The 25,568-nt window shown below is 38.2% G+C and overlaps 1 protein-coding gene across 2 annotated transcripts in view; it reads left to right on the top strand.

The window, feature by feature from the left end:
• ZNRF2 (zinc and ring finger 2) overlaps window positions 1–24,702 on the top strand; it is a 63,350-nt gene extending 38,648 nt beyond the window's left edge. Inside the window, exons 2-5 of one of the 2 annotated variants that reach the window (XM_080932258.1) lie at window positions 665–760; window positions 14,498–14,603; window positions 20,719–20,801; window positions 24,572–24,702. In XM_080932258.1, coding sequence (XP_080788384.1) covers window positions 665–760; window positions 14,498–14,603; window positions 20,719–20,776 — 260 coding nt within the window. In that variant the 3' untranslated portion in view covers window positions 20,777–20,801; window positions 24,572–24,702. Of the gene's footprint in view, window positions 1–664; window positions 761–14,497; window positions 14,604–20,718; window positions 20,802–24,552 lie in introns of both variants that reach the window. The other variant, XM_080932257.1, reaches the window with a different exon arrangement.
• The last annotated feature ends 866 nt before the right edge of the window (window positions 24,703–25,568 follow it).

The following is a 25,568-nucleotide window of genomic DNA, read 5'->3' as shown; positions in this document are numbered from 1 at the left end:
ACAACATCAAGGCAGAGAGCTAGTGAGCTGGGAATGACCTGGGCTTTTGAAACCTCAAATCCTACCCCCAGTGACACACCTTCTCCAATAAGACTATGCCTCCTAATCTTTCTCAAACAGTTCCATCAACTGGCACCAAGCATTCAAACAGGTGTGAAGAACCTTTTCATTCAAATAACACCAGCACTGTGTAACTGTGTATCTATAAAGAATGTAACTGCTGGTATATATCAAATTGGGAAAGAATTTTCACAAAGAAACCTATTCTAACATTAAATCTATCTATCTATCTCTCTCTCTATCTCTCTCTCTCTCTCTCTCTCTCTGTGTGTGTGTGTGTGTGTGTGTGTGTGTGTAGAGAGAGAGAGAGAAAGGGGGGAGGGGAGAAAGATTTTAAAATGAGAAATGAGAATAATCTAAGTAATAGAAATAGATAAGGAAATTTATGGTGGAGCTCACTTTTCTCATTTAATTTGCTTAATACATTGATTTAAGTCATATTGATTCTAGTCACATTTCTTTTTCCTAAATTGAGTCGTATGTAAGTATTACAATGCATTGTTATTAGTCTAATAATGAAGTTGTAAACACTTTTGTTCTAACAAGCCTTTTAAAAACTCATCTTCGGAATAGTTAAATAACCTGGGTTTCCTTTATGTTTTAGGATTTAAGTGCCCGGTATGCTCAAAATTTGTACCCTCGGATGAAATGGATTTGCATCTTGTGATGTGTTTAACAAAGCCAAGAATAACGTATAATGGTAAGTTCACTGCCTTAAGATAACATTTTTACCATAAATAATGAGAATTTTATGTTTGAAGCAAAATTTAAATGGTAGGAAGGACTCAAATTCTCTTCTTGATACCTTTATATGTGTAAAATATAATCTATTTACTAGGTTATGTCTACTGATAAGTGAAAATAAACTCATTTTCTAAAACATCTAATGGCAAAAGTGGCATTGTCTTTTTTTTTTTTAACCCTTAATATTTAATTAATTTTAACCCTTAATTAATTTAAGACTTAATGACAAAGAACTATCAAAACTCTTCTACATAACAGGACACATCAGATGTCCCAGAAAATTCCACTGGGCCATAGGAGAGAGTGAGAATGAAAAAGGCAAATGTTGTTACCATAACATATTTAGCCAGGTAGGTGATGGTGGGGCACAGCTTTAATCCCAGCCCTGGGGAAGCAGAGGCAGGCAGATCTCTGAGCTTAAGGCCATCCTGGGTCTACAGAGCTAGTTCTGGGGTGGCCAAGACATCCTTACTTCCTGACTCTAGATTGTTGAGTGCACTTTGAGAGCTGTTATGCTGACTAAACTCTTTAGGTTAGGCCTAAAAAGAAGTAATGTTGTGATCACTGTGTTCAGAAAAAGATGTGTTTAAGAACATAGTAAATGACTGAAGGAAAAAGTATTTTAGTGGTTAAGGACATTGTTGCTCTTCTAGAGGAGTTCAATTTCCAGCACTCAGATGATGGCTCACAATTCTCTGTAACTCCAGTTCCAGAGGACCTGACACCCTCTTTTGGCTTCTGGGCCCTGCATATGTGTAGCGCACATTAATACATACATACATACATATATACATACACACACACATACATACATACATACATACATACATACATACATACAAGTAAAGCACCTATATGCATAAAAGTAAATAACAAACAAATCTATAGTAAACGATACATTGTTAGCAAAGACAAAGTTTTTTCACAAATACAGTAGATATACAGCTAATGGGAGAAGATAAATTGAGAAACAGAGACTGAAGCTTACTGTCACCATGTCTCTGTCCCTGTCAGCTCACAGATGAATTTGCTCTGCAGTAACAGGTAGCTGCTTTGGGTCTCACATGTTGCACCGTGGTACTCAAACTTGACCCTGTCATGCAATCTTCAGTGTCCTCACAGAACAAGTGAAATAAATTTGGCAACTAAAAATTAAATAGTTCCCTCTTGGCTAATAAGAAAAACAGTTGGATTTTTGTGGTATTTACTACAACTTTAGCATAGCTAAGACTGAAGCCAGCCTGGGCTATTTATGTATTAAGATCCTAGGTTTTTGTTGTTTTGTTTTTTATTTATTTTTTATTTTATTTTAAAATGTATTTATTTATTAAAGTTCTTTTGAGACAAGGTTTCTATGTAGAGGTGGCTATCCTGGAACTTGCTCTGTAGACCAGGCAGGCCTTGAATTCACTGAGGTTCGCCTGTCTCTGCCTCTCAAATTCTGAGATTAAAGGTGTGAGCCACCACTGGCCCGGCTTAAGAGCCTGTCTTTGATGTAAAGAAATAAGTAGATGAAGAACTTAGCTACACTAATACCACTATGAAAAAGAAGAAAAGAAATTCAAGGCTTTAACAAAATTCCAAATGTAAAAGTTAGTTTGAAATAAAGTGGGTGGTAAGAGTCCTAGTAACTAGCTAAGTTTAGCAGCTAAGTGAACTTAGAACTAACATCACAGAGCAAGTGGAGTAAGTTGGGCAACTAAAATCAAATAAGATTTGGCTAATAAGAAAAACAGTTGATGTGTGACCTTTTATCTAAGACACTATGCCCAGTGCCAAGATGCAGTGAACTTACGGCTTACCGTGAGATGAATACATTCCTCAGATAACTGCCTGGTTCTTTGGGAAGACTCCTCAACATAGTGTCACCAGCTTTAGTATCTCAGTGGTGACAAAGCCTTTCTCTCCATTCATTTACCAGTGTATAAGTAGAAATACTTCTAGAAATTACTTTAAATACCAAATGTGTGTTGGTTAGATCCCGATCTTTTTGCTTTATAAAATTGTCTTCTTTACATAATCTAGTTGAAATTCAGTCACTTAAGATTTTTATTCAAGCTAGAATTTGAGGCTAAAAGTAGGTAGGTCTATTTCCACTCTTACTCTGTTGTTCTGTCATTATATTTACTATGTATATCCTTAAAATAACATCAATGTTAACTCCTGGTTTTTAAAAAATTATAGCTCCATTTTATTACTTTGAAAAGCATAATATATTTGTATATTATCTCAGTATTCTGTACATTTAATTTTTGCATATCCAGAACATAATATATGTTGTGATTCGACTGCTTTTTATTTTCTGACTTAACTGTTTAAGTTCTTAAACTTGTCTACTAGATTGTCTCAAAGTATAGCTGAATGCAGTGAGCTCTTGTCTTGCTGAGTGCTAAGCCAGTGAGTACAGTGGGAGATAAAGGAGAGAGGCATCTAACTTGCAGCAAGTAAGGCGAGTGCTAGGTTATTCTCAAAGCAGTGCTCTTGTAAGGTGGGGTCTTCTGCGCATACTGTTTAGTATGATAAGGAGCAGAGTTTACTGTAGGTTTCGTAAAAGACTGAGTCAAAGAGACTCTGATCTTAATGAGGCCTCCAATTTTTCTGTAGAGTTCTAACTGAAACAAAAAAAGAAATCCAAAACAAAGCAATTTGAAAGACATGTTAGAAGTGAATTAAAAAACAAACAAACAAAAAACCCAGCAGCCTTGAGTTTGTTCCTATTCTACTTGGCAGTTATGACAAAACATACCAGGCAGGCATGTGTCATACACGCGCGCACACACACACACACTTGGAAACAAAGTTAATAAAGCCATCCTGAAAACTAGGCCTGGGTCTGTCTATAAACATTTATTTACAGCAAGAAGCAAAGTTTTCACAAACTTTTTTGTCGTTTTAACTTTAAAACTAGCCTATGGGCTGTGATAATGAAGAAAGGATCTTTGAGTGTATTGACCTAGGGGTTATGGGAATGCGTGACACATTCATAATGCTCCTTCCTATCATGGGCATTGGGAATTTTCTCTGCTTTTAAAGGCAAAGGCCCAGAATACCACTGACCACACTGGTGGCGAGTCTGTTTGGAGGTGGCCTTTCTAATGCCTAAGCAAAGAAAGCATTTGTTATGTTATCATAAAGTTTAGAGCAGGTGAGTCAGAAACTCTGAGGCTGAATCTTTTGGTCACATGACTTTTCATTGTTTCGTGTTTGAATTCCTAAATGTTGACACCAGCTCAGCTGGCTTGGTGTGAATCATGTTAATGCCTAAACAAGAATTGTCTTTCAATATACTTTGTAATTGTGTCTTGTGTAGATGTCCAGAAGTAGCTTGGTCTAAAAATTTGAAATTTATCTGTGAAGTATATATTATCTACAAAAATGTATAAAATAGTCAGGCTTATTTTCAGACAGCTGTATTTCTAGAGGAACTCTGGGAGAGGATGAGTTCCGGCATGTGCATGGGAGCTGATGACGGCGTGAGAAACATCCCACAGAATGATCTGCCTGCTACATCGAGGAACCTGCTTTGTCAGCATTTGTTTAGATTAAAAAGAAAAAAACTGGCTTGGTGTCTAGGTTTATATTACTGCTCTTGAGGTTAAGAGTGACAGTTCTCTATTCTAAGTGTTGCTGGCTTTGTTAGCTTCTCAGCAGCTGTAACAAAAACCCACAAAGCCAGCTTGACAGGTTAGTTTTGACCCATGGTTTCAGGTCATGATACTTTGGTCCCATTGCTTTGGCCCTTGGAAGGTAAGGTAGGACTGTGTGACAGAAGAGACACAGATTCCTGAAGCAGAGAGAAAGAGAGGGTGTGGCAGTGGTCTGCCTCACTCTTCAAGGCTGTGCCCAACAGTCACCCCTTTTCACACACTGCAGCAGCACACGTAGCTGCTATGCTGATGGTACACAGCTGCAGGACAGAATGACATCGAATACTGACTTCAGCAAGTCTGGGTTTTGTGGCCATGTGTCATCCACAAGAGAATTGTTACCGAGTGCTTCTGTGGGTTTTATTTCTTGGCTCACTGAATCACTCACCAGCTTACTGTAGGATACCATGACGCTATGGGGCATGTTGCTTTTTCCTAGTTATCACTAACCTGCTGAATGGATGCTGCCTTGGAACTTGAGTAATGTGTGTGTCATTTTCTCCTTTATAACAAAAGGCAGCTTAATTTATTTGTTTATTTTTGAAACAGAATTTGTACCCCAGCCTGGCCTCAAACTTAACAAATCTCTTGCCTTGGCCTCCCCAAGTGCTAGGATTTTGGTTTGTTTTCTTTTTTCTTTTCCTTCCTTCCTTCCTTCCTTCCTTCCTTCCTTCCTTCCTTCCTTCCTTCCCTCCCTCCCTCCTTCACTCCCTCCCTCCCTCCCTCCCTCCCTCCTTCCCTCCTTCCTTCCTTTCACTATGAATTGGAAACTCCCTTTGCTCTGAAATTGTCTGGTTTAGAGAAAGCTCTGGTCTCTCCATCAGCTGCGGCAGTACTCTGAAACCATCCACTTGTTTAAAGATAGATCACTGGGTTTTATCAGTGAAGTCCTTATCAATTTTTCAATGCATTCTGGGAATTTAGTTTGAAAATAATCTTTTTCTATGACTGAGTGTGGTGTAATGACCCCATGCCCCCCACTGGGAGAAGCAGAAGTAGGATTTCCAGCCAACCTGGGCTTCATGAGATTCTCTTTCAACCACCCAAAATAATAAGTAATAATATTTTTTTTAATTTTGTATTTCATTATTATAACATTTTACATGATTTTTTTCCTCTTTCGATTATATTTTTTATTGTAATGTGTTTTTGTACTTGTGCTTTAGACAAACTAAAGTATTGATCTTTTCAAAGGAGACAGTAGTTTTAAATTAATCTACAGTTTATTGATGCTAAGTACCAAATAGTTTATTTCTTTTCTCTTTCTATATTTTAATAAAAACACTTTTGAGGATAACATTTAAATGACCTTTACCAAAGTAATATGCTTTATTCCTTTTACTAATTTCAAAGATAGATTTGGTAGATATAGTGAAAAGTTGTTTGGATTTTAATCTTACAGAGTGTTGTTCACAGCACTCTGTTTTTGAAATTTATTGATGTATTTGTAGTTAAGTACATCACTGTTTTCTGTAAAAAATGCTTATAAGCTATCACAGCTTTAGCTATCGACATGACACAAACCTCGAGTCACCTGGGAAGAGGGAATCTCAAAGACATGCCTTGTTCAAATTGATCTGGGGCCTGGCCTTGTCTCTGGGGGCATTTTCTCAATTGCTAATTGGTAGAGGGAGCCTGGCCTGAATTAAAACGATATCTGAGCCATTAAAGTACCTAACTATTTTTGCAGAGAACCCAGCTTTGGTTCCCAGCACCCATACAATAGCTCACAATCCTCTGTAACTTCCTTCCAGGGGATCCAGTGCCTTCTTCTGTCCTCAGGCACCAGGCACGCACATGGTCCACAGACACACATGCAGGCCAAACGCTCATATACATAAAACAATTTTTTCAAAATATAGCTGAAGATGTGCTTATAAACAAGCCGGTACACACCATCATTCCTCCATGGTCTGTACTTTGATTCTTGTTTGAGTTTTGAGCTCCTTCCTGCAAGTATGCCTACATCTATAATTCAAATAAACACTTTTATCTCCACATTCTCTTAGTCAACGTGTTTATAATAGCAACAGAAGCAAACTAGAAAGAACATAAACAAAGTATGTTTTCTATAAAGTAAAAAAAAAAATCTTCAGTTTTGTTTTAGTGTTGTTTGTCTGAAATAGGTGCTCACTGTATAAGTTCCTCCATTTCCCTGACTGACCACGTGGAGCTAAGACTGCTCTGCCTGCCTCAGTCTCACAAGAAATAAAGGCACATACCACTACACCTGGCTACTTAAGCAGTTCACTAACTGTACATTGAGTTGGTTGAACTATGGAATATTCAGTGTCCTTGCTAGGAGTTGTTTGGTCTACGTAAGTCTGACAGAATTTTTCATAAAATTTTCTACTATAACTGGTTTTACCAATTCTTCTTTGATTTAAAGTCTCTTAAGTTGTGTTGGTGGTATTAGTCTTATAGAATTTTTTCTGGTTGTATACATTTTATATGTGTATACGTGCTTGCATATGTGCAGGTCTTTGTACATGCATATGCTTGTATATAGAGATTAAAGATTGATGTTATTTTCTATTACTTGCTCTCCATCTTGTTTTTTGAGACAGGTTCAGTAAGAACCTGTAACTCATCAATTCCACTAGACTAGCTGACCAGAGAGCTCCAATCTGCTTGTCTCTGCCTCACCAGCTCTTGAGTTACAGAAGCATGCCACCAGGCCCTTCTGGTAATTCAGACTCAGGTCCTTATGTCTGCACACCAAGTATTTTACCCACTGAGCCACCTCATAGCCTTTGGCTTTATATATTGCATAGCTATGCTGTTTGCAGAAATATTTGCTTAATTTATTTGAGCATTAGTTTTTGGACTAGAGCTTTTTTAAGGACAGGTCTCCTGTAGCCAAAGCTGTACTTGAATTCACTGTGCAGCCAGACCTGGACTTGATCTGCTCCCCCTGCATCCACTTCCTGAACTGCCAAGATTGTTTACTTTCCATAATCATTTAACATGCCAAAGTTGTGTAAACTCTGGTCTAATATATAACCTTTTGGTTAGGGGTAAGAACCAAAGGATTGTCACTCATGAAATCACAGCAGCCAGAATAAAAAGCCCTTTGCTGGTCCTAAAGTCTTGATTCCCACATCAGTGACCAGGTACAGTGAAGAGGAGCTCAAGGAAGCTGTGCATGCTACCTCTGAAACTTACTCTCTGCTCTACAGGTGTCCTTAAAAAGATTCCCCAAGGGCACAGAATCCCAGGAAGAATAGCTCTCCCAAGTGTTTCTTGGTTTTTTTTTTTTTTTTTTTTGTTTTGTTTTTGTTTTTGTTTTTGCCTGCCTTCTTTGTTCTTACTTATTTTTAGAAATTAACTTTCCTTCATGTTTGCATGGTTACAATGCATTTGTATTCCTGGTAGTGGACATACATTGTAACCTTAGAGGATTAGAGTTAATTTATGGGTTTGGTTTCTCTTCCCTTGTTGCTTTTGTTAGTAATTGATCATTACCTGTCCCATGCCAGGTATAGTACTAGTCAGGTACTAGTTACGTCTCATCACTGCTTTATGAGGTAGCTACTACCACCTAAATAAACTGGGAATTTAGAATCAGATTTGAAGCTGTCTAAGTTATACACATTCTGTAGGGCTTTTATGGGGTGATTGGGTTTTTGTTTGTTTGTATATTCAAATTGTTTGACTTTTTTATTGCCATTATGAGCCTACTTTTAACATTGTAACCATGCATTATTCTGGTTTTTAAAGTACATCGTAATAGATAAAGTTTGAATATCATGTGGAAATGATAGTATTTTTGTTTTTTTAGTAACTGATTCTCTCCCCCTTTGTAGTGATTCAAAATGAACGTGCATTAAAAGCTATACTTTTTGCAGAAATATTTGTTTAATTTATTTGAGCATTAGTTTTTGGACAAGTTTTAAGGACAAGGTTTGGATTAGTTTTAAGGACAAGTCTTCTGTAGCCAATGCTGCACTTGAATTTAGCAGATAAAAATTGTTTATTACAATTTTTAAAATTTATACAACAGTTTTAAGTTTGTTGTGGGGTAGAGTGCCATGTAGACAGTATGTGATTAGGTATAGCAGATTGTGATGTTTGTTTTCTTTTTGTGAATACGAGAGAAATGGGGAATAGATTGAAATAGATTTGGGAGATTAGGAAGTAATTATATATATACATATACATATATATGTATATATGTATATATACTAATTCCTTAGGTGGCTTGTATGGCTATTTGCAGCCTATAAGGAACTTGCCTGTTTTAGTACTTAGATTTTTTGAGTTTGCTTTTAGATCACCTTGGGAATGGGAACATGCTTTGAAAGCCATCTTTTTGTCCCTTCTGTTCCAGTTTTCCCATTCCAGATTCAAGTCCATTTCACTTCGGTCACATTTTTCTTGAAGGTGATGCCAAGTGTGCTTTTCCAAAATATTTCCAGGCATATGACTTTTAAATTATTAAAAACTCTGTTTTTCAGTAATCTTTTTGCTTGCTCTTGAGACCTGTGAACTACATTACTGTGCGGCCCAAGCTGGCTTCCCACTTGCAATCCTCCTGCATGCTTAAGATTTTTAGATGTGAGCCATCCTTCAAAGCCAGAATTGATCTTAGTTTTATAGTGTTTGGAACACCACAGTTGAACAGTAACTGCATGATTAATATAATCAACTCTTTCTTGTATTTACACACACAAAATATGCATTGAGGTAGAGAAGCCTGTAATTCCAAGGTGAGCCAGAATGTGACTCTGAGAGAGATGAAAACCAACACTCACCAGGGGTTTGCAGTTTGAGGCAGACTAATAAAGTTTGATACCATATTTATATTGATATATATAACTTCAAAATCAGCTTTACTTTATTAAATATCATAAGCTGTGTTACAATATATGAGCAAAACAACCCCTTGTGTATCTGAAATGTCAAAAATTAACTCCTTTTAAACTAATTTCGATATAGGAAAATATTAGTGAGAGAGGCCCCCACTTTTTATTATTTGGGTAATTGCTTTTTACTAATACTGTGATTTTTTTTTAATTCTTGATTTTTCTAGGGATTATTTCACATTTCAGCTGCTTTTGTTTTCTTCTGCTATCATTGAGGGTTCAAGAAAAAGTAAATCCTCAGGTAAAATGCCTGATCTGTGATAGTGCTCGCTCGGCGTCATATTGGCTGGAAAGATGAACCTACTGTTTGGATGCTTGTCTGAAAGTGACTGTGGAGATTAGACTTGTGCATGGAGCCCTGGCTGCCTCTGACACTTGGCCTTTGTTGTTTGGCTTTTGGAGACTTGGCTGTCTGCTTTTCTTCATGTTGTCTTAATCCACAATAACTATATGGATATGTGCTTGGACCTGCTGAATTTTTTAATTTTGCATAGTTGGCTGCTTGAATTGTAAGTAATCTCTTTGGACAATGCAAACTTAAAGAGCTTGAGAAGCTATAAGTGAAATATCAATTTACAGAAATTTATAATTAGCTTATAAATATATGTTCATCAGCTATTACATATTTTGAAGTTTGATATTTTACCACAACTAAAGCTGAAAATTGAAGAGCTGATTGCAATTGGCTTGTGGCCACTATAGCTAGCACAGATGATGCTGTTGCTTTGCTGATGGAACATGTTATTGGCCAGGATTGCTTAAAGCTGTTCAAGCAGTAGGGTATGAGATGCTCTCTGCATACATTACTAACTCTCAGCAGGGGAGTGTGGCCAGTCCCAATCCCCCCCCCCACCCCAACCCCCCTGGAGCTGGAGGGAGATGGCTCAGTGGTTAAGAGTGTATAGCTCTGGGCTGGAGAGATGGCTCAGTGGTTGGGAGCACTGGCTGCTCTTCTAGAGGTTCTGAGTTCAAACCCAGCAACCACATGGTGGCTTAAACCATCTGTAATGGGATCTAATGCCCTCTACCGGTGTGTCTAAAGATGGCAACAGTGTCTTCACATACATGAAATAAATAAAAATCGTTTTTAAAGAAGTGTATGGCTCTTGCAGAAGACGCCAGTTCAATATTTAGCACCCATATCAGCAGCTCATAATTGCCTATGACTGCAGGCAGGTCAGAGGACCCCAACACCTCTGACCTGAGAGTACTAGCATACACAACATTTTAAAAAGTATGTTCTCTAAGTATGTGGTCCACTCCAGCTTGAGAATCTCACACACTGAAGGTTTTCTGAATCATTCATTTGCATCAATATTGATGCTACTTTAATGAGTACATTTTTAAAAAATGGAATGAAGTTATTTTTTAACAACAACATTTACGAAGTAGGCAAAATACTACTTAATTAGCCAACCTAAATCCAAGTTGTGGTCCTAAAACACAACTAATTTAGTGTTTCTGATAAGTTCCTTAACTTCCTCAAGCCTTTTTGCTCATGTGAAGTGTAGGTAACAGTCGTTATTGTGTAAGATTAACATCAAATACAAGTATGTCCAAAAGAATGCAATGAAGTGCTTACTTGTATTGCCTTAGTGAGTGAAGCCAGTGTATGCAGTGTTGGGCAAATCATGTGCATGTTACTGTCCTAGTCTGCCCATAGCAATGGTGTATATGGTCAGAAGTGTCTCACATTCCTCGGCAACATGGAGTTCTTTGAACAACTGCAATAGCAGGATGAGGAGGAAAAGAAATAGGATAATTGGCTTTGTTTTTTGAAGAAGTTTGTAAAGTATTTTCTATTAGTAAAATTTTAGGTAACTTACAAAATATTTGACATAATTCTTTAAAATCTTAACTGTAATATTTTTGGTCCATTCCCTTTGTTAATATTGTAGACAAGTATTAAGATGTTTCAAAAGTTGTCTTAAATTACTAGCAAAATGGAAATCTGTATTAAGTTTTTAGTTTTCAACTTTTTAAGTTCTTGTTTGTTTGGTTTTTGAGACAAGATCTCATATGTAGTCTAGGTTGTCCTAACTATATAGACCAGGTTGGCCTCAAACGTCTGGAGAGGAGAAATTCCTGCCTCTGCCGCCCAAGTGCTGGGAGTAGAGGTGTATGCCACCGTGCCAGCCCATAAATGAATCCTCAAGTTTTGGTGGGTGGTCTCTTCCCCAGCTCTATTCCTCACTGTGTACCTTAGCTTGGTTGAATACTTTCCTCCTGTCTTGACCTCCTGTGTATAGTTAGGACATGTGAGATCATGCCTGGCTCAGCGTCTCCTGCACTTCCTCCTCTTACCTGTTCTTTCTGTACCCACTCCCCACCCCATCAGGCAGATACTGAGAAACTCTGGACGGTATCTGTTACTATGTTGAGATGGACTATATCCCCAAAGTGGTTCCGGCAACCCACCTTTTGTTAAACATGATCACTTTTAACTTCTCCGCACATATGTATGTTAACATTGATGCATTGATAGTAGTGCACCAGAGAAGTAGAATGGTGCTCATACCAACTACTCCAGGTGTGTTAGGTTGGTGATGAACACTTTGAAAAAACGCAGTTCAGTTTTCACATTGCACAGTGATTTTTTTTAACTGTAAAAATGTTTTATGTAGATTTTATGAGAAGACTTTAAATTTTGAAAAACTAACCATTTTTTGAAACAGTGATTATGAGGTTTTATTTAAAGAAAGAGTTGCATTCTAAGTTAGTTGCTTACCAGATATCATTTGAGCACTGAACAGCTGAATTATTAAAACTGGCTTTAATTGTCTGATTGGATAAGAATTGTATAGGAGAATCCAGTAGAGTTTGATCTTTGCTTTAAGTTTCTGTTCGGGGTGTTTGTGTGTGGGTGTACTTGTCTTGATACTAAAAATATAGTTGTCATTGTCCTGTAGCTAAAAGCAATTAAAAATCAGAATAATTGTCGTTAATACAGCATTCTGAATTAAGGTAGGACATTCTTTTTTAACTAAACTTCAAAGTTTCTGAGGTTCATACTTGCCCCAGAAAGTTTAAAACATTTTGTAGAATTTGTAAAATACAATTCTTAGTCTTATATTCTTAAAATATAATTTTATAGATTGAATTTGCTTTTTTTGTACAAATTTTATGGGTAGGATAAAATTTAGAAATATAGTTAATGAAAAATTCCATTAAATATTTTAGCTTTAATAAATATTAAAATTGTCATAGCAAATTATTTTTAAGGCATTGTAATAAAGACATGACACCTGGTTATAGGTCAGTATAGAAGTGTTAGAGAAGTCAGGCATTTTTCTCTCTACACTATATTTGATTCTTCGTATTCTGTTCATGTTGAACTGCTATGTGGACTTATGGGGAGTGGTTAATAACGTGTGTTTCTCAGGTGCTCATGTCATTCACCTTTGTCTTCATGGGGAATGAGGTTGAGAGCTAATGTCTCCTGAGCCTGACTGCATTCTCAGTCAGCTAGAGGAGCCTGGTGTGCTTTGAGATAAGCGTGTGCAGCAATTTTGTTTGCTTTTGTTCCTTTTGAGACAGGCTCAGTCTGTATAACTCAGGATAATGTTGAACTTGCAGTCCTCCTGCCTGAAGCTTCCTGTGTGCTGGGATTATGTGTCATAGCTTAGGGAGGTGTTTTTTTTTTTTTTTTTTTTTTAACTTGGGAGATATAAAACCAGTGCTGCATCTCACAATCATGTATGGGCTGCATAGAAAGTAGTGCTTTGGTTTTGAAGTTTATTAGAAAACTCATTCACACCTTTATTAGGCTTAAATTTACTTTTGCAGGTAAAATCTACATGGTAGGAATATACTATATATATATTTATTTAAAAATAGAAATTTTTATTAAGTGGTTTTCTCTATTTTGCAGTGCTGGGGATGAAGCTCACCATCTTTTGTTCTTCCTGCTGTCTGTCTGTTTAGTGCTTTAACTGTAAACTGGGTCCTTAGCTGATAGGCCAAACCCTAGACTTCAGTGGAGATGAAGAAAGGGGGAGGTGGAGACAGAAGAGAACTGGGTGTAGGGAGAAAACAGGAAGAGAACAGGTGATGATAGTGGCCTCTCTGGTCAACAGAAGAGTGCAGTGCAGGAACTTGAATGATGTAACAGTTGTTCTTATCTCTGTGTTAGCTTATGTGTGCGGATACCTTTTTGTTCATGGAAGTCATTCATCACCAGGCTTCCATTCTCCATCAGTCTACTGCCTCGGAATGAATCCCTGAGGGGAGCCACATACTCTCTAACATTTTTATTCATACTCAGCAGTGATGGCACGCTTTATGTTTTCAGCGTTTTCACACACAAAGGATATGGAACTAACATGCAAGTTCAGCCAGGGTTCCTTAAAGCATTTGTTTGTGTTCCTTATACTCAGGAGGCAGTGGCAGGGAAGGATTTCTGTACATTTGAGGCCAGCCTGGTATACATAGCGAATCTGGGCCAGCCATGGCTACAAAGTAAGACCCTGTCTTAAACAAACAAACCAACCCCACGGTTTAAATTATAATTTCTAAATTTTTTAAAGGAACATCTGATTTGTAGTAAGGGGTTTTCCCGTGTGTTTTTAAACATCATGGAGTTTTTACGGTACCTTCAGCACTGTCTGGAATCTACTTAGATCACTGTCTGGAGTTGGTATGCTATTGTTGATGGGAAAGATGAAGAAAGATTTTTTTTTAGTGCCTAATCTCCAAAATGCTGAAAATTTTAAACAACATTTATATCCTTCTGCATTTTTTTCCTTTCTTTTTGAGGTAAGCAGCTTTTTTAGCAGTTTCCTGTAGGGGATGGCTTCTTTTTGTCTTAACTTAAAAAAAACTTAGTGGTGTTTTATATTCATGCTTTCTTAGCCATACTATGCTAAGATTTTTTGAAGCGTCTTACACACTAAACTAATATTGGTACATGGGGGAAAGAATAGGAATTTGAAATTGGAAATAACTGAGTTGTTGACTGAGGATGAGACTCTTGTGCAAGTTGAGAACTATGGCACTGTGTCCATGCTCACTCTAATGCCTCTGTAACAGGGCGCCTCAGTGCTGTCGGTAGTACTTCAAGTGTGGGCTGAGTTTCATGTAGTTCAGGTGTAGCATGTCATTTATTGATGGGTTTTGGTTTTTGTCTTTTGTTTTTCAGTTTGATGGCTAGTTTGCTGTACTAAATTCTTTTTCTCTTCACAGAGGACGTGCTGAGTAAAGATGCGGGGGAATGTGCAATATGCCTTGAAGATTTGCAGCAGGGCGACACCATAGCTCGACTGCCTTGCCTGTGTATATATCATAAAGGGTAAGTTTAGCAGTTCTTTAACTAATGTGCTATCAAGGCAAAAGGATTATTCTCTTAGTCCAAGTAATGTAGTTAGAGCTAAAAATTTTCTTCTTCATGCAATCTCTTCTGTTCAGCTTAGTAACCCTCCACCTGCCTTCTCTTCCTTGCTCAGATCAACTTTGAACATGCATCTGTTGTACCTAAATGGCTGCCATTTTTAAACCACTTAGTGTTCAGGTATTTTTCAGCTTGGTCAACAGGTGTCTGTGCAGCAGCCACTTCAGTTACAACTGGGAAATAAGACAGTAGGACTGTCTCCAGGTTTGTATTTCAACCAACTGCAAGTGAGGATTCCAGCACATTGGGAATTCTAGCACATTGACCCCAAAGCCCACTTGCTTTTTATACATGTCTTCTTGTTTTAGAATAACATAGGACCAATTTTAGTTCAAAAGACAAAGCCAGGTGTACAGGGCTCTTGTTTAATCCCAGCACTCAAGAGGATGAGGCATTTGGGTGTCTGTGAGTTCTAGGCCAGCCTGGTCTACGTGCTGAGTTCCAGGCCTAGTAGGGAACCCCTGTTGCAAAACAACCACTATTTAAAGTACCCACAAAAAGAATAGCAAAGTGGGGCCTGGAGAGTTGGCTTAGGGATTGAGAGCACATCTAGTTTAATTGTCCAGGAGCTCACAACCACCTGCAACTCCAGCCTTGGGAGAGGCTATAAGGCGTAAGGACCCAAGAACTCTGGCCTCAGAGGGCACTGGTGCCCTGTGCACATACATACACATGGTTAAAGGAAATGATAAAATATAGTTATATTTTAAAAGAGGAATAAGAAGTTGAAGCATTGGAACCAAGGAGAAGAATAAAGTGGAATTTTACTTAAACATGGAGGCAATTGCAGATGGAGAAAGCAGAGTGAACAATACAAAATAGGGGCACAAAAGTAAATCCAAACCAAGCATTCATTCTGTCTGTCAGAGTAAACTTCGAGTGGTGACATGTTAGATGTGACCTTGATAAGCAGCAGCTTTAATGGTACAGATGAATACAGAATTAGGAGGGTAGAGAACTGTATCAGGTAATTAATAACTAAACTAGCAGTGTGTACTAACATCACAAAGTAAACCATCATAGGAAGCATGGCTTAGAATAGAATTACTATGTAATGGTAAATACAGAGAACTCTGCTTGATTATCTGTCTATCTTGATATAAACTATCTTGATTATTTTTTTTAATCTTGACTAAAAAATGAATCAAGATACAGAAAAGTTGAGTGGTTGCAGCTTGCCAAGTTTTGACTTTATTTTTGCAGATAGAATCTAACTGTATAGCATAGAATAGCTTCAAAATGTCCTTGTAGCCTAGGCTTCCCTCACAGCTGTGTTCTCCTTCAGCCTCCTGAGAGCAAGTGATTTGGGGTGTGTGTTACTGTGCCTGACTTCCAACTTTCCAAGTCTGTTTTCACTTGTTGGTACTGGAGATAAAACTCAGGGTCTTACACGTGCCGAGCTCTTTACCACTAAGCTGCATCCCTAGCTCCGTGATTCAGCCTGATGAATGTTTGTATATTTACCCAACAGTTATTGAAACATAAGGTATCTAAGATTAATGTACATGTAAATTATATTGTGTATAGAAAAACTCAGTATTATAAAAATAATATTTATACCCAAATTAATCTATATAGTTAATGCTGCCCTAATCAAATCTTAGTTTCTTGCAACTGGACACAGTGTTTCTAAAAATGTATATGGATTAAAAGTGAAGGACCAAAGAGAGCAGTGAGCATATTCCTGAAGGATAATCCTGTTGGCACATGTCTAAGAGATGCAGAAATAAACGGAGTCCATTCGCACAGGAGCCTGTGTGGGAAAGCACAGCATGAGACTGAGGCACATGTGAGCTGCAATCAGGACTGAGTCCTTCCACTGATTAACTCACTGTGTGATCTTAGGCAGGTTTTGATTTCCTTGTCTCTGAATGTTTAGGGTAAAGATAATAGTGTAAACTTATCTAGTTATGAGGATTTAAGTGCATTAAAATTTGGGAAATGTTAGCACGAATACAAGTTAAGTAAATGAAAAAAAAACATTTGACTAGAGGTACTGTTGCCGTGTTGTAGACAGAGTAAGCTTTGGGTAAATGGTGCTGGGACCAATTACAGGTAGAGAAAAGCAGTTGAAACCCTTTTTAAAGTTTGAAATAAAAATTCTAGGTTGTCCCAGGCAGCATACAGCAGCTGATACGAGGCCTCCAGAGAGATATACAGTGGTTATATACAGTGGATATATACTGCCTGGTCTGGCCTCAGTGAGAGAAGATGTACTTAACCCTCAAGAGACTTGAGGCCCCAGGGAGTGGGAAAGCCAGGGGAGTGAGGGAATGGCATGAGGAATTGTCGGAAGGCACACCTCAGACCAGGAGGAGGAGTTTAAAAAAAAAAAAAAAAGGATGTATCCCTCTATTTCCATAATTAAAGTTTAGTGAAGAGGAAATGGGGAAAAAATTAGGTTGTCTCCAATACATGTAAAATTCAAAAATCTAAGGAAGTAGGGGGAAAATGAGGAATATTTTTTACCTTTTTATAAGAACGTTCTTTTTGCTTAAAATATATCTTCTCCATCCCCCCAAAATAAGCTTAAGGAATGCTCAGAGATGGCTCAGCAGCTGAGAACCTGGCTTCTGTTTCCAGCACTGACATGGTGGCTCACAGCCTCCTGTAATTCTAGTTGTAGATGCTCTAACACCCTCCCTCTTCTGATATCCAGGAGCTCAAATGGCGCACCTTCTCAGTCATTTAAAAGATAAACTTAGAAAACTGATAAAATTGTTACAAATTGTAGCATGTTCACATTTGAGGCAGAAATAGTGGAAATGTCTCTGACCAGGACAACAAAGTTTTGTGTTTGAAATAGAATAGTCCTTAAGTCAGTTGCTGCAGCAGATAATGTGTGTAGCTGGCATATAGAAACACAGTGGTATAGTACCATGGAAATACTCTGTCCATGTGATACTTTTTCTAGCATAAGTGCTACTATAACAGCTACTGTGTAACAGCTGCAGCGAGAACAAGCCATTCAGTAGGGCAGTGTGGAAGGAAGGGCACTCATCCCATGACCCTCTCAGAATCCCATCAGGCTGTGTCTCAGCCCAGTCACAGTTCTAAGTTTTATGTGCATTGGCTTTTGTCTTCATGGCCTGTCAGTCTAAATTCTTCCTTAATTATATATGCTATTAAACTCATTGACATTCCAAAACTACAGTATTTATTAGAAATCAACATGTTTTTGTTCTAGTAACAAAATATGTTGTATGGCTTTCCTTTAATCTCATATTAACCATCAAACCTTGTTAATTTTAGTTTGTGATTTTATGGAAAGGTTTAAAAAGCATGTATAGTCAGGCATGGTGGTATCCACCTATAATCCCAGTATTTAGGAGGCTGGAGTAGAAAGATCTCCAATTTGTGATCAGTAGGAAATAAAACAATACCTACTTTATTTCAGGACCCCCATACTAGATAACATACATACATGCCACACAAATTCATTCTCTTTCCCTCCCTCCTTCCCTCCCTCCCTCCCTCTCTCCCTATCTTTCTCCCTCTCCTTCTCTCTCCCTCTCTCTCTCTCCCTCCCTCTCCCCTCCCCTCTCTCAGATACCTGAATAATAGTAGCTTCTTGAAAATTTGTAAGAAAAAAACCCTGGGGTGGGGGTGGGGGGTGATGAGGTATTTCAGTGGGCAAACGTACTTACCCCAAGCCTGACACCCCAAGTTGATCCTCAGAATCTTCGAGTAGATGAAGAGAACTTGCTCCTGTAGGCTCTAGTCACCACGTGGTCACCAAAGCACACACAAGCACCCCCTGCAATAGATAAATTAATTATAAATATGTTTTGAAGGTGGAAAGTTGTTGGTAGTTAATTCACTAAAGAAGATGATGTCGTTGGTAGGCATCTATAATGTTACCAGTTGGTCCCTGTCCTCTCAGGTCTGTTCTGCAGGAAAGTCTAGAGAAAGCGGGTACTGACCACAATTGGAGGGAAAGGAATAAGGCATCTAAACCCGGATGTAAACCAGCACTGAGAAAGCCTCCTGTGACTTTTTAAAAAGCCAATTCAAATTATAATTAGTGACAGAAATAATTTATATTTTTGTATGACCTTTCAGAGACTGCCTATAGATAATTTGAGAATTTCTATAGTAAAAGAATAGATATATAAATTGTGATATACTCTTTGTCATTATTTATTTTGAAACAGGATCTCACACGTTTTCTAGGCTGGCCTTAAAGCTATCATTCTCCTGCCTCAGCAACCAAACAGCTAGGATTATGTGGCATCAAGTCCGTGTGATGTTCTTATATAATGAGATACACATTTACAAGCATTTATGAAGAAGGCAAATGAGGCATAATATTTATGGTAGCATTAAGTTTTTAAATAAGGGGTAACACTGTGTTTTTGGAATACATGCCTTTAGAATTATTTAATAAGAAAATGCCTATGAATAAAATACTAAATTCAGAATACTTACTTCCTGGTGGAGCAGCTTGGAGAAAGGATGCCACAGTCTAAACCAGTGAGGTAGTTTACAATAGAATCTGTGTGGATTGATACCAGTTTACGTGAAATTGCTGAAGTTACTTGCTGCCTTCTCATCATGACCCCAGATTACATGGCTATACAGTAAGAACCCACTGAAGACTGCATAAGTACTGTTCAGTTGCATGAGTTGTAACCACAGCTGCAGCATTTTGTTTTAAGATGTAGGTGGGAGCTTTTTTAGTGGTACACACCAAACTGAAAGCACATTGTAACCGAATTGAGGAATGATATTTAGAGTAAATACTTACAGTGGTATCAGGAGTTGCTGAAGGATTTGGAAGTATTGGCATACCTTAGCTTTACCTTTTATTTCAATTATTGCCACCTGTAGAACCACCCTGTTGGGGTGTGAGAACTGTACCTCATTTTCTACCCCTGCAGCATTGGCTAGCCTGGCTTTGAGCATGCAGAAGTTAGCATGTGGCCCCAGTGAGAACACTGAGCAGTGTGAATTCCGCATTAGTACTTACAAGCTGCTGGCCAAGTTTCTTGTTCTTTGAAGACATTGATTGTATATTTGCCACAGTGAGAAGAGTATGTTACGTCTGTGCTGACAGTAGAGCCACCATTGCCATGTCACTGCTGTGAGCACTTGAAATGGGACCGAGAAACAGCATTCTGTTGTCAGTTGTCTAATGAACTTACATGAAAGCTACTTTGGGCAGTGCAGATCTACATTAGGAATAATGATGGGCTGTGGAGACAGCTCAGTAAAGTGCTTGTCTTACAAGAACGGGGTCTTGGGTTCAGTTCTTGGAACCCGTAAAAAAGAGCTAGTGTGGTGGCAGCACTTTCGATCTCAGTGCTCTGCTGGCCTCACCACCTCCCTTAGTGAGTGCCAGGCCAGTGAGAGGCCCTGTTGAGTAATAAAAGGTGGGCAGCACTGGAGGAGTGCCCTCCAAGGTTGTGGCTGGCTTCCACATGTGTGCACACATTTATGTACATGCATGCACACACATACACAAACCCAAAGAAAAAGGGTACTTCTGCATACCCTGTACATGATTTCCTGTAAGATCAGAGTGCTGTAGACAGTCTCTTCTCTGTGTGTCTATGGACTTCAGAGCGGGTGGAACTAAAGGTTCAATAACTATACAGAAATGTGGTCTTTTTAAATGTCACGCAATATTGTAAGGAACTAAAGTTTAAATCTATTTTTATTATACTGATAGACAACCTAAACAGGCCTGTAGTAACTATTTTGAAAAGGAAAAATTTTCTAACTCTGACTTGATTTTTAAATATTGATTAAATGATAGTTCTCTAAGGGAATAGTTTTCCTTTTTAAAATTGAAAGTACTTCATTGCATAATTGTGAGGATTTCCCCCTTAATAATGTAGAATAACTGAAGAGTAATTAACATCTTTCTTTCAAGTGTAATCAGTAAAAAAAAAAAAAAAAAAAAAAACAATGTTTTTTCTCCCCTCCAAAGACAGTAAAGTAGTATTTTTTATTATAACTCTTAGGATAAAAGTATACATAGGGTTTTCACTTTTCTAATTTTGTTCTTTTCTAGCTGCATAGATGAATGGTTTGAAGTAAATAGATCTTGTCCAGAGCACCCTTCAGATTAAGCACACCAGATTCCTGTATTAATGGGTAATTGTCTCTTTTTTTATTGATTTATAAAATGTTATTTTGAATTACTATTTTCATCCTCAGTTTTTTCAACTTTTTATTGTGTATGTATGTGTGTCTGTGTGTTTTCTAGATATTTTGTAAGACAACTATATAAAAACTCATATTTAAAGATATATTATGGAGACTTAAGAGTCTTGCTCAGTGTTAGAATGCATACTTAGCTATCACAGCCCTGGGCTTAATTCCTAGTGCCAAAAATGACTCCCAAAACAACAGCAAAACAGAAAAAAACAGCAACTATTCAGGATTCTTGAAAGTAACTAGAATACTCTTGGTACTTTAAAACACATTTGTTTATTTGATTCAAGTTTAATGCTGGGAGGAAACAGATACACAAACAATGTATCATGCATGACCACATTGTCTAGGAAGAATTCTTGAAGGTCAGAGTAGTTAAGTCTCATGATTTTAAAAAGTAAGTTGTACCACACTCATCCAATTACATGGCATATGCACAACTTTTTGTGTGTCATTTATATCTGAGTCGTGTGCTTTAAGGAAAGAGGGCTAAGGGTATGTCATGGAAGGCCTGAGTTCAGATTTCTCCCTGAACCCATGTAAAAAGCACTGGGCCAGTGGTACACACTGAATTTCTAATGCAGAAATAGGTGGATTTCTTGAGCTTACTGACTAGCTAATCTACCTTAGTTGGCAACCTCCAGATTTAGTAGGAGACTGTATCAAAAATAATGTAGAGAGTGAGTGAGGAAAACCCAAGTTGTTAACTTCTAGCTCCATATTAAACCTCCAGACTTAATAAAAGACTTACCCAAGTTGTCAACTTCTAGCTCCCACACGTGCAAACATACACACATGCACACATACACACATGCACACACACACACATACACATAAAAATAAAAAGAAGCAAGATGCTTTTCAAGCCCCAGCTTGCAAAGAGAATTTACTGTACATTCATGAGCACTGTTGTGGGTGTTTTCCTAGGAAATAGATTTCTGGTCATTCAGAAGTATTATGTGCTGGTATTGTAAGCATAATTTTCTGTCTGTTATTTGCTTGGTGTTAAAGTAACCCTGCAAATACTATTATTCCTGTTGCACAAACAAGGATGTGCTTGGGATTGACTTGTTGAGGACACAGTCTATTGGTGCTAATTTGAACACAGGTGTTCTGATGCTGATGACTAGGTTAGCGATCTTGAGATGATTAGGTAGCAGTTGCTTCCAAAAGCTGTATCATGTGACTAGCCACATCCTTAATGTGCTGCAAAATGTTTGTATCACTAATAAGCCAAAACATCACTTTTGTAATAGTTTTGTTCTGCTGACATAGTTTATTAATGCTTAATGAGTTAAAGGTAAACCCATGACTATCTTCTTTTTCATATCTCATGAGGTAATTTAAAGAAGGTATCATGTATGTTGGAGGGGAAAAAATAAGGTTAGCCTAACAGCCATTTTAAGTATGAAGCATTTGATTAGTGGTAATGCTTCAGCGACTGTGAAGTCAGTAGAGAGCCCTGCAGCCGGCAATAGAGTCACAGCCGGCACTGTGACTGCGGCCAGAGTTGTTCTGAGGTCCTCTCGCTGCCATCCTCACACTTGCTCATTTTGATCACTTCTTGCTCTTTGGGCTAGCAAGGCGCTGGTTGGTTTTGTGTCAATTTGACACAAGCTGAGGTCAATAGAAGGAAGGGAACTTCAATTGAGAAAATGCCTTCAGAAGAGCAGACTGTATACAAAGTCTGCAGGGCATTTCTTAATTAGTGACTGATCTGAGAGGGTCCAGCTACCTGTGGGTGAGTCCATCCCTATGCTGGTCATCCTGGGTTTCATAAGAAAACAGGCTGAGCAAACCAGTAAGCTGCACCCGTCGAAGGCCTCTACATCAGGTCTTTCCCTGTTTGAGTTTCTGTCCTGACTTCTTTTGATGATGAATAGTCATATGGAAGTGTAAGTCAAATAAATAAAACTATTTCTTCCCCAAGTTGTTTTTGGTCGCGGTGTTTCATCAGAGCAGTGATAACCCTAAGACAGTGGATTTAGGTGACTGTCACCAAGCCTGAAACCTGGGCCTGAATAGTAGGAGAGAACCAATTTCCATATCTTGTTCTCTGACCTCCACACATGTGCCCTGCCTCTGCAGACAATAAGTAAACTATGTATCTAGTAGCTCTTGCTATTTAGCTTAGAAGTCTAGGTGATGTGGACAAGAAACTAGAAGTGATGTGTTCAGGAAACTTGGTTGCAGCATTGGTGAGGATAATTTTAAGGTTAACAGATTCAGAAGTGAGGACTGCAGCTGGGTCCATGTGACAGCAGAGGCACTGGGAGCTTGGGGCACAAAAAGACCATTACCCAGGAACCTAGCAAGACCCTAAGTAAAAATGGGATAGTAAGATTTCTTCTGGTGCAGAGCAGTGGATGTGATGAAGTTGTATTGGGGCGCGTGCACATCTGTGGTTGGATTTCCCTATTAGAATGGTAGAGCTTTTGTTTTGTTTGACAGTATTGGAAGTCATACCCGTGACCTTTTACATGCCAGCAGTTAGACTGAGGTACATCTGCAGCCATGATAAAAATTTCTGTGGTTGTTTTGGAGCTTGAACCTAAAGTTTTATATGTGCTGGCCAGATAGCTCCAAGCCACTGAGCTGAATCCCCAGCCTGGAAAAAAAGAAATGTTTTCTGGATGAGGAGGATGCTTTGAAATGCTGTCAAGCATTGCCTGTCTGGGTCAATACCGTTATGGAAAATTAGAGAAGCATTTTAAGAGATATACTGAAAACTAGTGCTAATAAAATGGGAGTTTTGCTGGACAAGGTGGCAGAAGTTCCAGGTCAGCCTGAGCTATATTAAAAGGCAGGTATTTTTAACTTTCTGTTTAATGTACCAAAATATATCCCTAAGTCTTTAGCCTGCAGGCTGGTGAACAAAATCACAGAAGACAGTGTCTTTGATGACTGGGTATCCTTGGGCAGCAGAAGAGTGGCCAGAAAGGCCCTGTGTTGGAGATTGGTAGACACTGAGACCACAGAACACTTAGGGTCTGTTTATGCTCTCAACAGTAAACTGTTTTTGTTGGTGTCACAGAAGGGTTATGAGATTTTCAGAACACATCCCATCTCATCGTCACCATCATCTTTCTGTTAAACTCAGACAACATCTCTGTGTTCTTAATATCCTAGTTCATTCATGTTAGGAGTCCTAACATGTACATGACACCTGAGCTTTGAAATGAATTTACATGGGATAGGTTGATCTTTCTTCTCAACTACATGCAGAAATCTAAACCAGTGGAGTCTGTTTCCAAAAGCTGTAGTGAGACCCCACATTATATTTACAGCATAGTAATTTAATTACCAACTCAAAATAGAGACACGAAGATGCAGTCTTGATTAATTATGAAGGTGGCTACTGTTGTTATTGGGGCAGTGATTTTAAGTTTGAGAGGGTGTGAGTATATGTGTACATGTGTGTACTTAGTTCTCAACATTTGTTGTGGAAAAGGATTAAGTTTTTGCTGATTTTTTTTTTTTTTTTTTTTTTTTTTGACTGTGTTAAGCTCTAACTGATCATTCTGTTTCTTGCTTTGTTCTACAGAATAGTTTTAGAAATTTCTGATGTAGTAAAATGGGAGGTATGAAAGGCTACCGTGATAAAAAGCACTGCTCATAGGGAAGTAGATATTGTATTTCTCTTTGCATTACTCTTATTGACCATGACTTAGGATAACTTATTTCTATACAGGTTTTCTTGTCTTTTCAAGATGCTTGAGAAATCTAGAAGATTTGAAGATCTGTCTCTGGAAGAAAATGAGAACTGCAGGCTCATTCATCCAGGATCTGAGTTCTGGGACACTTGGGCCATCCAGAGAAGGACAGGAACTACAGAACTCAGCTACCAAACTTGCATATAAGGGGCACACAGGGATTCTGAAATGCTGCACATCCTGCACCAGTCACTGCATAGATGACACTGATAAACATTTTGTATTCAGACGCCAAAGTTAACTCATTTCAAAGTTGATTTACTTTTTATTAAGTTCTGTAGAGCTGCTGTTTTAGTGTATTTGGTTTTTGGTTTGTTTATTGTTGTTGTGTTTTTTTTTTTTTTTTTTTTTTTTTTTAGTTTGGGGACTTTTTTATTTTCCCGAACATAATGTTTCTGCATTCACCTATTCTTAACTTGAAAACCACACAATTTCTTTCTTACAAACTCTTCAATGTGAAACCGAGAGCTGTAATGAAAGCAGTGTGATGTTCTGTGGATGGAGAGTATAACTGAGGTCCCTCCCCTCCCCCACCTCACCCCCATGGATGCAAAAGTAGGTTTCTGGGTTGGAGAACTAAAATACCTTAGTAGTTTGAATTAAAGGTTTAATATTATAAAAAATGCCATCCAAAGAGTAAATCAAGTTACATAATTACATTTAGTTAATTAAATGTAGAACTGTCTGCTGAACTGCAGTTTCTGAAATACATTGTTTCTTCTGAAAGGAAGCTGCCCTAGCTTGTCAGCACTGACCATCCTGCAGCTATGCAACTTTGAAAAGTCCAGATTGGATGGGCCCGCTCTGGGGCCACAGTGACTCTGTCCTAACAGGTGTCTTTTGTTCCTTTCCTGTAATTACTTCATTGTGCTTTGCATTTCCAGACGGTTTCCCTATGTTTGGGTAAAATGTTTAGCAAGTTGTAAACATAATACCTTATGAAAAGGGTGAAATAAACACGTCTGCAGTGGGACTTGGAGTAATTTGAGGGACA

Source organism: Micromys minutus (assembly GCF_963924665.1).
Source record: "Micromys minutus genome assembly, chromosome: 18".
Taxonomy (NCBI): domain Eukaryota; kingdom Metazoa; phylum Chordata; class Mammalia; order Rodentia; family Muridae; genus Micromys; species Micromys minutus.
This window is presented reverse-complemented; position numbering and strand designations above follow the sequence as displayed.